Here is a 14,114-nt window from a genome sequence, read left to right as displayed (position 1 = left end):
TTTTGCGAACAACTTTGCTGAAGACACCAAATATCTGTCTTGTATGCTTTAAAAGTTATAGCATGTCATTTATCGTTCAATATAATAATGATCCGCCGAATTTTATTTCGATGAAACGGAAAAAGATTTTTGTACTACATTTTCTACCTATCACCGCTTGGATTGTGCACCAAACAATTTTAAGTTGTCGTGAAATGCAGAACGAAAAAATCAAAAAGTAGTTTAATCACAATAGGATCGGTGCGACACCGATAGCTTGGTGTCGATTGAATGCATACGGCACGGCTTGATGCCAGCAGAAGAAGAAAATAATGATCGCATGGTTGTTCTACCATTGACCATGCGGTAGACTTGGGTTCAACGCCCAACTCCTACTTATCAGAAGACATTAGAGCCTGCCTAGTCCTAGTTTTCCGTTCTAAGTTTATAACTGATTCACTCTAGAATACCTATCCGTCTTTCAATTTCATTGCTTTCGTTGTCTCTTAGTTTTAAATTTGCCGAAAATAGCCAACAAAATCGATACAGTGGAACCCTATGGCAATTGAAACATAGTAACAAAGTCATTATAAACTCATCCACAAAAAACTTCTTCGAAAACTGTCTATTAGAGGATACCTTTTTTCTATTGCATCGAACTACACCAACTACACCATTTTTGGTAGTTTGTTAAACGAATAATATCACAGTTTGTTTCAAAATTAGGCGAACCTTCTCCCATTCGTTCATTTGTTTAGGTAGATTACGTTTAAAAAGTGTCCTAAATTAATGGGTACAATTAAGGGGGTGGACTGCTTTGGGAGACAAAAAGAGGCTTGTTTTCGTAATTTTTGAAAGAGAAAGAAACTTTCCAGCCTTTTGAAAATTCATGTATACTCGTACACACATTTGTGAAGTTAAAATAAAAATTATCCTTGGAAAACTTCACAATATGGCGAAGTAAAGGAATATTTTCTGACTGGAAAAGTAGCAGGTAGTTATGGATGAAATCAATGAAACAGCAAAATTTCCAATTTATATAAGTATACCTTCTGTTTGATTTTATGTACCCGTTTTTTCCGCATTCTTCTAGAAATTACATTCATTGACATGAATTTTTGATACTAACGTGCCACACAAATGATTAAAATGTTTGTTAGAATCTTAAAAAAAAAAATACATATATTATTATGATATATTCTTCGTTTTATCTATCGCCATAAGTAAAAAAACTCGATTTTTCGATCTTGTATAGCAGGTCACCTCGTTAAAGGTTTATATATGTAGAGGATCGACAAAGATTAGAAAATTGTATTATTGTCTCGAAACAAGATTGCAAAATTTTATTAATCCTTTCATGCCCAACATTTTTCTTGTGCATGGATCCAAAACTATTTTTCCTTGAAAATTGTCGGGACAAGAAACACGAAAAACCTTTTTACATATAGATAGATGCTTCCATCGCAGTGCTAGAAGCTGCTCAAGTTTTACCTTCCAATGCTTCTTACAATTTTCCTAGAATTTTTACAATAGTCCAATTGCTTGGAAAAAGACGGTCTAAATTGAAAGGTTTTATCAGTTTTCAATGGTATTGCAAAATAACGAAGATATATCAAAATTTCATTTTTCATCGTCAACGTAAACTGTCCCTGGCGGCACTGCTCCATCGAAATCCAATCAGGATAATCGTAATAACTTCAGTTTTAGAGCTAATACTTGTATTTTTTTTAGTGCTATCCCTAGTAACAATTGTGGTTTTGCGGTACTCTTGAAGTCTCTCTTAAAACTTAGACTGCACTTCTAGTGTGCTATAAAACTTAAATTGTTACTTGGGATAGGAACCACGGTCCTCTTTGGGAATAAATTTTACAATTGTTTCATGCCGCGCTAATGGAATGTTGCAAGGCTGCAAGTAAGAACTTTTTTCAAAATAAGCTTCAAGTGCTCCTATATCAATCGACTCAGCTCGACGATTTGGCACAATGTCTGTGTGTACGTGTGTGTGTCTGTGTGTGTATGTAACGGAGAAACTCTCATTCGTGTTTCTCAACAATGGCTGAACCGATCTTATCCAAACCAATTGCAAATGAAAGGCCTCACAGCTATTAATTTTTTTTTGATTCTGATGTTTAGTTCCTATGATATGGATGTTTGAATGTCCAAAAAGCCACATTTTGCAGTTTTTTTTGAAATTACTGTCGAAATTAACAACATAAATGAACACTTTACACATCTTCAGACAGCTTATACGAATACCTTTCGAACGACCTATAATTTGTTGAAATCGGGCTATTAGCTAAGGAAATATTTATCATTAAATTCGGATAACTGATTCTTGCCATTTCCCAATATCCAGAAATGAGACCAAAAACATGAAATTGACTGTTACCGCCAAAACGGCTAAGTTAAGGCCAATAGTGTATTCATAGCAGTTATTGCATTTAATATGCTCTTTCGTTTGACATTATGTTTTCACTAATTAATCCCCCTATAAGTGAGATATTTTCACTTATTTTCTTTTAAGTGATTATAATTAGATGATGTCTTCTGCAAATTTATAGCTCTTTCTTTTGCGAACAACTTTGCTGAAGACACCAAATATCTGTCTTGTATGCTTTAAAAGTTATAGCATGTCATTTATCGTTCAATATAATAATGATCCGCCGAATTTTATTTCGATGAAACGGAAAAAGATTTTTGTACTACATTTTCTACCTATCACCGCTTGGATTGTGCACCAAACAATTTTAAGTTGTCGTGAAATGCAGAACGAAAAAATCAAAAAGTAGTTTAATCACAATAGGATCGGTGCGACACCGATAGCTTGGTGTCGATTGAATGCATACGGCACGGCTTGATGCCAGCAGAAGAAGAAAATAATGATCGCATGGTTGTTCTACCATTGACCATGCGGTAGACTTGGGTTCAACGCCCAACTCCTACTTATCAGAAGACATTAGAGCCTGCCTAGTCCTAGTTTTCCGTTCTAAGTTTATAACTGATTCACTCTAGAATACCTATCCGTCTTTCAATTTCATTGCTTTCGTTGTCTCTTAGTTTTAAATTTGCCGAAAATAGCCAACAAAATCGATACAGTGGAACCCTATGGCAATTGAAACATAGTAACAAAGTCATTATAAACTCATCCACAAAAAACTTCTTCGAAAACTGTCTATTAGAGGATACCTTTTTTCTATTGCATCGAACTACACCAACTACACCATTTTTGGTAGTTTGTTAAACGAATAATATCACAGTTTGTTTCAAAATTAGGCGAACCTTCTCCCATTCGTTCATTTGTTTAGGTAGATTACGTTTAAAAAGTGTCCTAAATTAATGGGTACAATTAAGGGGGTGGACTGCTTTGGGAGACAAAAAGAGGCTTGTTTTCGTAATTTTTGAAAGAGAAAGAAACTTTCCAGCCTTTTGAAAATTCATGTATACTCGTACACACATTTGTGAAGTTAAAATAAAAATTATCCTTGGAAAACTTCACAATATGGCGAAGTAAAGGAATATTTTCTGACTGGAAAAGTAGCAGGTAGTTATGGATGAAATCAATGAAACAGCAAAATTTCCAATTTATATAAGTATACCTTCTGTTTGATTTTATGTACCCGTTTTTTCCGCATTCTTCTAGAAATTACATTCATTGACATGAATTTTTGATACTAACGTGCCACACAAATGATTAAAATGTTTGTTAGAATCTTAAAAAAAAAAATACATATATTATTATGATATATTCTTCGTTTTATCTATCGCCATAAGTAAAAAAACTCGATTTTTCGATCTTGTATAGCAGGTCACCTCGTTAAAGGTTTATATATGTAGAGGATCGACAAAGATTAGAAAATTGTATTATTGTCTCGAAACAAGATTGCAAAATTTTATTAATCCTTTCATGCCCAACATTTTTCTTGTGCATGGATCCAAAACTATTTTTCCTTGAAAATTGTCGGGACAAGAAACACGAAAAACCTTTTTACATATAGATAGATGCTTCCATCGCAGTGCTAGAAGCTGCTCAAGTTTTACCTTCCAATGCTTCTTACAATTTTCCTAGAATTTTTACAATAGTCCAATTGCTTGGAAAAAGACGGTCTAAATTGAAAGGTTTTATCAGTTTTCAATGGTATTGCAAAATAACGAAGATATATCAAAATTTCATTTTTCATCGTCAACGTAAACTGTCCCTGGCGGCACTGCTCCATCGAAATCCAATCAGGATAATCGTAATAACTTCAGTTTTAGAGCTAATACTTGTATTTTTTTTAGTGCTCAAATGAAAGGTAACAGTCATATTTATTAGCCTTACTTGTTTTTAGGAGCAATTCTTGCCTAAACTAAAAGTTATAGCTGCTTAAAAACGTTGTTGTCCACAAACAACATGGCCATGAATGAATTAGGGGGTTACACCACTGTAGAGCACGAAAACATAGGAATATTTCACAAATTTTACTTGATGCAGTATAAAGATGAATCGAGATCCGAGTTATAATACTAGTTTTGATAAAAAAAAACTAAAAGTGTCAAGTGTTTTCAACACAAGATTGCAGCTGGACAACATTTTTCCACAGACTAGTTCTCGACAAACATATGATTATGGCCTAAAAGCCAACTGTCAAAATCCACTTTGAATGGAAATTCCGGACAAACCGTTACATGCCAATCACAGATGTTGGTAGCAAACGAAAGAGAAAAGTTTTCTCTTTCATAAACTGTCGTGAAATGTGTTCAGCTAGTAACGGTTTGTCCGGAATTGGTTGGCTTTTAGGCCGTAATCATATGTTTGTCGAGAGTTCTTTTGGAAAAAGTCCACTGCCGGAAATCTATCTTCCGTAATTTTTGACCTAGAGCCAAAAACAAAAGTTTTTTCGATTCGTAAGAACGATAGAAAGCGACCATATTTTGATTTTTCGCAAAATGGCAACACTGAACATTAGACTGGTTCAATTTTTGACTTTTAGCTCCACCTGGCTCTACTGATTCCTTTTATGACCAGCTATTCAAACAGGGTTGCTATGATTTATAATAAAAACCACTTGTTTTGAACTCATGCTGCTTCTTTAGTTAATAACTTTTCTCAGCGAATTTTCACAAACTTACAATGTTCCACGAATGTGTTCAGTAGAAGAATACCTTTAGAAATATATAGTGTTCTCATGAATTGATTGATGATGTAATTTTTTAAGAATTTATTTTCAATTCTAACCGATTTTCCATACTAATTTCCATAAAAACTTTGAAATTTTTGAAGGTCCGTAGACACAACCGATCGGTACTAAAATTTGCACAATTACTAAGGGCCATAAAAGGAATCAATAGAGCCTGGTGGAGTTAAAAGTCAAAAATTGAACCAGTCTACTGAACATGTCATAAAAATGGATACAAAACTGCTTATTTACAAAAATTACAATAAAAAATGAAATCCTACGTACGTCGCTGGAGAAAGCAATTTCCAAAACACTGTGAAAATTCCAGAACGATAAAAAATATTTGATTGAGTTATGTTGTCGGCCACCGAAAAAAATGTGGTTTAGAGAAAAACACAAAGTTATTAGAACACTCAGCGTATACAGAACAAGCAGTGCAGCAAAATTTAAAATTTGAATGTTCATATGCTATTGCTGCCTTCCATATTTGGACATATTACTTTTAGGCCCCTAATGCATATTTTAGGCAAATGAATAAAAAATAGATTCTTTTATAAATTCCACTTTTATTGATAAGGTTGTGAATATTACAAAGCACTTGTGTAAATATTATCAAAGACTTAGGCATTAGGATTAGTGATGATAGCTCAAATCAAAATCATTTTTTTAACCATTGTGAGTCGAAATATGTTGCTCACTATGAGGTCACTTTCCGAAAAGATCGATAGAGTGGATTGTCAGCCTATTTTAAAGGGATTTTTTTTCGTTTTACTTTTATTTTGATTTAACTTTCGACATTTCTCGCAAAGACGTTGTCCCATGCTAATTTGATCGATATAGGGGAACTGTGGGTAAGACGGACAGGAGGGGACACATGGTTATTTTAGGGATATAACATTAAAACTTCAATTGTATTGTATGTGTATCCTATCATTATGGGTAACTTTGAGCATTCACAACAGTTCATCACCGGCTAAAACGCCCCACCCATTGTTGTGGGGCATACTCACCGATTGCTGTGGGGGATACCATCTTCTTGTTGTGGGGCATATTACACTGTAACCAGATCATATTGTCGAATAGTTAATCGCAAAAGCTTTAGCTTTAAGCTCTAGGTTAAAAATTACGGAAGATAGATTTCCGGCCGAGGACCCTTTCCAAAAAGAGATGCCTGCGGAAAAATGCTGCACAGCCGTCATCTTGTGACAAAATCATTTGAAAAACATATGTGTTGTACTTCACAACTAGTGGTATAAATCCAATTTTACAAGATTCCGATTCACCTCTTTTTGCATCTAGAAAAATCCCGTAATATGCCTATTTTTTCGTGTTCTACAGTGGTGTAACCCCTTAACTGTAAAAAATGGTGCACTATGAGTATACATTTTAGAAAAATGGCTAGAAATATTGCATTAAGTGTACATATTCGGAGATAATATAATCGATATCCTGCAATTTTTACGACACAATTTTTATTATATGCTTTGAAAACTATAGAATATTTTGATCGATAAAACTTCTTTATTTTACATATTGTTGCCAGAAATCTTGAATTCTTCTATTTCCCATCCCACGTGGCCTAATTAAATTAAATTATCCACGCCCTCTCATTCACAGCAGCTAGCACTATTTACCTCGGTGATATTCTCATTCCATCTCCTAGGTCACCTCGTCGCCAATCGGAATGCTGTGGGAAATCCTTATGCTGATAATAACTGCGCATGCCTTGGGTCGAGATGTTCCGGCGCAGGATTCGGATGTAGCACCTATACTAGGGCAATTGATAGCATCATCACCGTCATCGACGGTTTCAGCTAGTAAAAGTGATGATCTCACTGGAAAAAGCGTAGTAGTGAACTGGAAGCTGACCTGCCAACAACTCTGCAGGTAAGTTCCGTCCTTTGGTGAAACAACGCTTTATGGAATATCTGTGTGCAAGTTGTGTGTTTTTGGGCTCCAGCAATTTAGCATCTACTCGTTGGAAATTAGAACAATGGTTAGCTGGGACATTTGTTTTAGTGGCTGTGAGTGACAAATGGTGCCACGAAGCTCATGCAATCTTAATTAGAAAAGTTGGATTCTCTGAAGCGTAGCTTTCGTTTGGCTTTTTAGCATGTGTGATAATGACGTTTGAATATGATGTTGGTGATTAATGGGACTTTTTGTTCGTGCCAGACGATACAGGATGTGATACGTTTTTTGTGATAACGCAATGTAGATTTATTTTAAATAAATGAGTTATGGGATCAGATGGAAAGTTTTTTCAATACGACTGCTACTGACTTGAATGAGAGCTTATTGAAACTTTTTAACTAGTTCGTATAGTTGGTCCTTAGTGATGTCCCCACAACATTGAATTATTTCAGACTTGACCAGAACCTGCGTCAATGGCGGAGAATTTCTTTTTATAATGCAGGATATCGACAATATTGGCCTTTGAAACAAAAAACATGGTTCAGGAATTCAAAACTACGTCACAAGCCAACAATCTTCGTTCAAACTTACTTCATCAAAGAGAATGATTCAGAAGACTGATTGCATAATCTATCTATAAGAGAAAATCTCTTGTTACAGCTAAAGTTAGTCGCATGCCGACCAGAATGAAATAACAAGATTATAACAGAATGCAAATGAAATAATAGATTTATTTAACAAAATTTTACTACTACTTGCTAATTAATCAGTAAAACTTTCTAAATGACATAATATAGGGTAAAGTACCTATTTTGACCCTATTAGGGAAGGTGTTGCACTATTTCATTAATTAATTCAAATGGGTGGAGTGATTTTAATGAAATTTTGGAGTAGGAACAGCCCAGTTGAAGATGGATCTTCAAATGCGCGTAAAAACCTTACTATCTTTTGGTATACTCAAAGTTGCACATTCTGGCCAAATTGAGTACGCTGAAAGTCAAGTTTTAAAACGTCCCGCAATCTCAAATATCTAGGGGGCACATTAACATTAACCTATGATAATATGTCTATATCATTTGCGATTCTAATGATGAATCCAAGGTTTCTGTATGCTGGAGATATGATATTCGAATAATGATCTTTGAAAGTCAACTGTGAATCCAGCAATGTGCCATGGTCCCTTACAATTGACACTATTTCGAATGATTGTTCTGAAATCGTGCAACTCAAAGAGATTGGATTTTTCTGCAGGTGAATGAAATCACAGGGCATTTGGACACATTGAGAGTTAAAGGTTATGGGTACACCAATAATAGAAAACATTTAAGTGTCGCTGTGGTACGATGCAATCTTCTATGAAACGTGTGATGAGAAATAGTTTGAGATCGTCAGCGTAGATTAATTTTGATCCCGGTGGTAAGATAAAGCAAAATAATTGAAGTGCAAGAAAAAATAATGGTCGAGATTGCTTCCTTGGGGGACTCCCGACATGTCGATAAAGCTATATGGCTCACGGTTACCTGATTGATCGATTAACGCGATATGACTTGAACCACTTAGTGAAGTTTCGAGACGCATCAAGCTGCTCAATCTTCGCTACCACACACAGGGCACATCACAAAGACAGCTTTCAATTTCGATTTGACAAGCCGAAGCTATTTGAAATACACTAGAAAAATGCTTCGCATACAGATCACAAATGCCTCGAGGTGTATTTACAGATTAGTCTGCCAGAAGCATACTGGAAGGAAGTCCATTCTCCTTACGCTTTCCATTTACAAGAGACCAAAAGCTTTTTGGATTTCTTTTAAGATTAGATAAAGTTTTCTATACATGTCTGGGAGTGAAAAACACCGGTGGTGTATGATTTTTAATTGCTGCTGGCGTTATATAACTCTTGCTTCGTGAATGAGTTTTGTCGACTTGTATAATGCCGGTGCTGCTCCTTTCAACGTTCAAGCTGTTGAAGGCGCTGATTTGAATAGGGCGATTCATTGCGAGGACTACGTGCATGTATGTATTCTGAACAAATCGTTTAAGGTCAGTATAAATCTATCTAAGGGCAACGTCTATTTAGTGATTTAGTGGGGTCCACCAGTCTGTAGTGAGTTGCTAAAATCAAGAAAATCGGCTTTTGAAAAATTTAACCTCCGGTATTCAAAAATTTCATCACAAGAAATCCGCTAAGAGCAGACCTGTGTTACTGCGTGTGTGTGTGGGGGGGGGGGGGGGGGGTAAATCAATATCGACCAGCAGATCGTCTGCGTCAGAGATATAGCAGTTGTTTTAAGTTTCCTCATTTCAAAATAGCACAGCTACGGATCGATGCCATTGGCTAGTAACTGTTCACATTTGTGACATTTCTCGTATAAACATCTCAGAATAAACGATGTTCCGGATAAGCCCAGGCTGACTACAATCACCAAACACTGAACAGTAAATTAAGTACGTTCAGTGCCAGGGAATTAGTGATATTAGGCGCTGTGTGGAATGCACTTGAATAACATTAGCGTCATCAGCAGAGATCGGATAAAGATACACAACACCTATACATAGCATCTTGGATGCATATATTTACCCACAGTTGCTCAATACCGTTGTTATTAGTTGTGTTTCGTTTTGACGATAGCCGGTTAGAACACCACTACCTCGCGTTTCTCCAGTATTTGATGGGTTACGATCGGTGCGGTAGATGGTGTTACTTAGTCCCAACAACTGAATCGAACTGATTTGATCATTCAACCACGTTTCATTGATCACACATATCTGACGTGTACGTTGAGGGTGATTGCTGGCAATGGTGGTATAAACTTGCGGGGGAGATGGCGTTTTAATGGGTGAAGCATCAACATGTATAACACTCTTTATTTTTATCTGAGTAAACCGAAATTGAACTACCACATTCTTCGGGTTGACTATTTACATAAATGTTGGAGGAATCAAGCATATTGTATCCATCGATTGTCCGCTAGTGGAGTTCATTTTTATGGGGTACAGTACCTTGCGTATCATCGGTGAGACATATACCCTCCCTGGCTTTACCTGACAAAGCAGAAAATGTGCCAACTCCTTTAATCTGGTGCAGTTATCCAAGCCTATTGTGCTATATTCCGGGTCTGAGATACAATTCAACTGTAGTGCGGTGTGGAATCAGTCCTAGCTTCAGAATGGCATATGGTCAGTAAGTTATACCGGACTAAGTCGCAAAACATAAAAAATGAGATAATGCCAACACTGGATAAAGAATTTCTTCAGCTACATTCAACTTTTGCCAGATTTGAAATATGTAACCATAAACAAGAATTATGGCAAAAAATAATTTCCAATTATAACGCAGAGGATGCTGCGATTCAAACTTTAAACCCGTTTTTCTGGAAATCAATATTTTGTCACTTAGTCCGGTCTGATTTATCACCGACCATATACTGTCTTTAATTTTACCTGGCGGAGCAGGCAGCTTTTTTATTCCTGTGAAGTCATCCAAGTCTGCGATGTTATATAATTCATCATTAATCTGTAATTCGATTTGACTACAGTACGGTACATACCAATCCTAGCTTTAGGAGGACATATACTGTTAATATATACTTAACGGAGGAGGAGTATCGACCAGCTCTTCCAGTCCAAAAATTGGTAGCCATTACATGATGGGCTGATTGCTGTGCAGTATAGTCGATTAGTTGTCGATATTTCTTCAGCCTTTTCAGATAAATCGGACAGTCTAAACTCCACGAAGAACGGTTACTGGCGATCTGATTGTTTTTAGATGTGTTCCTGTCGATGTTCGCGTTACAGCAGTTCACACATTTTGTGCGGATTCCCAAGTACATTCACTTCCATCATGTTTTTCCGCATATGAAGAACAATGTAATGGTTTCGTGCAAGTAGCTACAATGTGGCCGTACTCGCAACAACGATCATAGTCGAGCACGTTTATATGCTCGTACACTCTGCATATTTCCCAGTCAAGATTAACACGCTGTACTCTCATCAGTATCTCACATGTTCTGGCGTCGGTTCAACAATCACCGCCCTTAAAGTTTCGTCCCGCTTCTGATGTTCTAGCAATCGAATAATTTTTAGCTCAGCAGTCTCAAGTAAGTTATTTTGCATTCTGAGTGTTTGAATTAAGTTTTCCTCATTAATATCGCTAGAAAAAATATATTTGACCTGGAGTTCTGCGCAGTCTGAATTTCGACGTCGTAAAGAGTGTCCTACATCAGTTTGCATCATGGAAAAAACGCTTAAGAAAATTAGCCAGTGTACAAACTTTCAGACAGTAAAATATAACCCATTAGTAAGCTTTTGGTATAGGGGAAAGTGTTCGGTTGCCGGCACTGGTCGGTTGTCGGTACCCCTATGTAGCTTTTGACAGAAACCAGACAAGTGAAACTCTACTTAAAAGTTTTTTTTGATGATTTGCTTAGTGTTATACAAAGAAGTAAATCGATCAAAAACGTATGCGCATTGAATATTTACGATGTGAATTTATTCTATTTTGTGATTCAACATTGAATGGCACTGAAATGTTCGCTACAAATTTTTTTGATCTGTTTTCAAAAAGGATGTTAAATTCGGTTGTCGGCACTCAAACATGGTCGGTTGTTGCCACCCCATTTTTTGTGGCAAATGCTCTCAATAACCTAATCAATATGGGTATTTTGTAACGGGCTTTACAAATAGATACCAGAGATCGATCTTTGGCACCATTCTGAAAACAAGGAAGGCGACTTCCGGTTTAGCGTTTTACATTTACATGAAGAAAGCTCACCTGGTCGTGTTTTCACCGCTAGGTAGTACTGTATACACCAAATTGTCACGGCCAGACAACTTGTTGGGGGGGTTACCCAGTACCCTCCTCTCCCTTTGGCTGACTTTTATCTGATCTATCTGAAGCTTTGGTAAAAAAATGGACTGCCTGAAACTAACTCCATTGCAGTAAATACGATTCGTCAGTACATTACCAGTGCGTAATATTCGCACTAGTTTTTCACATACACATATTGTGGTTCTGGTGAAGAATGATGTTCATAATGCCTTTGATGGTTGATGAAATGAATTAATTTCCTTTTCCCTTTGAAACTTGATGATTATTATTCATATTTTTCCATTTTTAGTCAATTTTCTTAGGGTGCCGACAACCGATCGCATTTTTCAAAATGGTAAAAAAATAGCATTTTACTAAATTGTTAATAAATTTTTTCAAGTTGACAGAATATATTAAATTCTTTCAAAAGTTATTAGCTAAGGTTCTAGCTTTCCATTGGTATGCTTATTTCCATATAATGTTCAATTGGAGTAATGTTTTGAGCCAAAAACAAAAGTGTGGTCACTAAACCGCACATTCTTTCTACAGAAAGTGTTTTTCTATCATGAACCGTTTTCACTTTATTGTCATTTTGATACGTCTGTCACGTTACACAATTTTCGCAGTTAGTTTGGAGGTTGCCCGACTAAATAGAAAAAGTCTGTTCCGTTGACCCCCAAATTTGCATGAAAACAGTTTTAAGTTGAAGCTTAGAAAGCAAGGAAGAGTTTGAAATATAGTTTTCCTGAAGAAAAACTTTGTTTTCGATTTTATGGAGTATTCTCAATGATCTGTCACGTTACAACCAGAATCTGTCACGTTACAGTTCTGCATTTTCATTGAAGCAAGGATATCAAGACAATCGTACACAAATCATCCTTAATCTAGGAACTGAGTATTAACGGGAAATTTCATGTTTATTTCGAAAAACATATTGGTTTTGATGAACAAACGTGAAAAACTTTTGAAAAAGTCGTAATTTCACGAAGTAACATATTATGTCCAAAGAAAATCCAAAATAACTTGAAAACATCTGCATTTTGAAGGATAATTTTTCGTGGGCAGATTGAATTGAAAACCCATTTTGAAATACATTCTATAACTAAATTATTTAAAGAGAAAAAAATTAAATAAAAATTAAAAGAACTATTGAAATGTGTTAAAACTTTTTATTTTTTTTTTTTTATTCAAATCGTTTATTTGATAAGGCACGTTGCGTTAGCTTAAAGGTGCCAATTTTGTTTTGTTTTACATTTTAAATTGCTTAAAACTAGGGGATTACATATTGATTTTTTTAAAATGAAACTAATGCGATTTTATTGCTATCTTATATATCTACACAAGGGGATAATATTGTTTTCGTAAGATTAGGGGGGTCATTTAGTTTTTGTGGCAATATGGTTTGACATTTTTATCAGTGAGATTATCGGAGCAAATAATGTTTAATTAAGGGGGACATTTTTTTACGACTAACTTAAAACTAGGAATAACTAGAGGGCATGATTGAATTTTGTAAAGATTCGTAATTATAGTTATTTTTGTGGGTAGTAGAGTTGGGCAATTTCAACGAGATTATATAATATAATAGTTAAAACTAGAAGAGACAAGAAGAGCTAAATGCTTCGTGATGATATTGGGGGGGGGGGGGGGGGGGGGTAGGGCTGTTACTTCTGGGTATAAGAGTCAGGGGAGGGAGGGTAGACAAAGATGGCAGGGAGAGAAAATTATTTCAGTTTCAGGCATCGTGAGATCAACGGATGGATTACAAACTCGGGTGGCCTTCATCAGGGGAATCATGTACTGGGACACCGGGTGGTCCTCCTCAAGATGGCAGGGGTTTTTCCAGACGATTTCGTAGTACGGCTCAGATGTGGATCGGCTACATTTCGAGTTAAGCGTGTTATGTTCGTGCCGTAGGTCCCGTGTTTGTTGGCTCATTCGATACAGATGGTTTGATACAGGTGGAAGAGCGTTCTGAGAATGATAAGGAGATAACAAGGGGCAGTTAGACTTGTATATTGATGGTTTTCACAAAGGTGTATATAAGGGACATATAGAGAACATCGCGGCTTGCCAGCACATCTCGAACCGGGACGTTGGTTGGTCTTCCTCGGGCCCGGAGGGTATCCATTAGCCGAGACCTAGCGGAACTGTACTCGGTGCACGCCCAGACAATGTGCTCGATGTCGTGATAGCCGTCGCCACAAGCGCAGATACCACTATCCACGAGCCCAATACGCCGGAGATGTGCATCCAGC

At 36.4% G+C, this 14,114-nt stretch overlaps 1 protein-coding gene across 2 annotated transcripts in view; it reads left to right on the top strand.

Moving 5' to 3' along the window:
- The window catches only part of LOC131689003 (uncharacterized), a 70,248-nt gene that overhangs the window by 30,553 nt on the left and 25,581 nt on the right, over window positions 1–14,114 (top strand). For both annotated transcript variants that reach the window (XM_058973724.1, XM_058973723.1), the window contains exon 2: window positions 6,799–7,022. In XM_058973724.1, the coding sequence (XP_058829707.1) occupies window positions 6,799–7,022 (224 nt within the window). The remainder of the gene's footprint in view (window positions 1–6,798; window positions 7,023–14,114) is intronic.

This window comes from Topomyia yanbarensis, chromosome 3 (genome assembly GCF_030247195.1).
Source record: "Topomyia yanbarensis strain Yona2022 chromosome 3, ASM3024719v1, whole genome shotgun sequence".
In the NCBI taxonomy this organism is placed as follows: domain Eukaryota; kingdom Metazoa; phylum Arthropoda; class Insecta; order Diptera; family Culicidae; genus Topomyia; species Topomyia yanbarensis.
The sequence above is the reverse complement of the archived record's forward strand: the minus strand, read 5'-3'. Positions and strand labels throughout refer to the sequence as shown.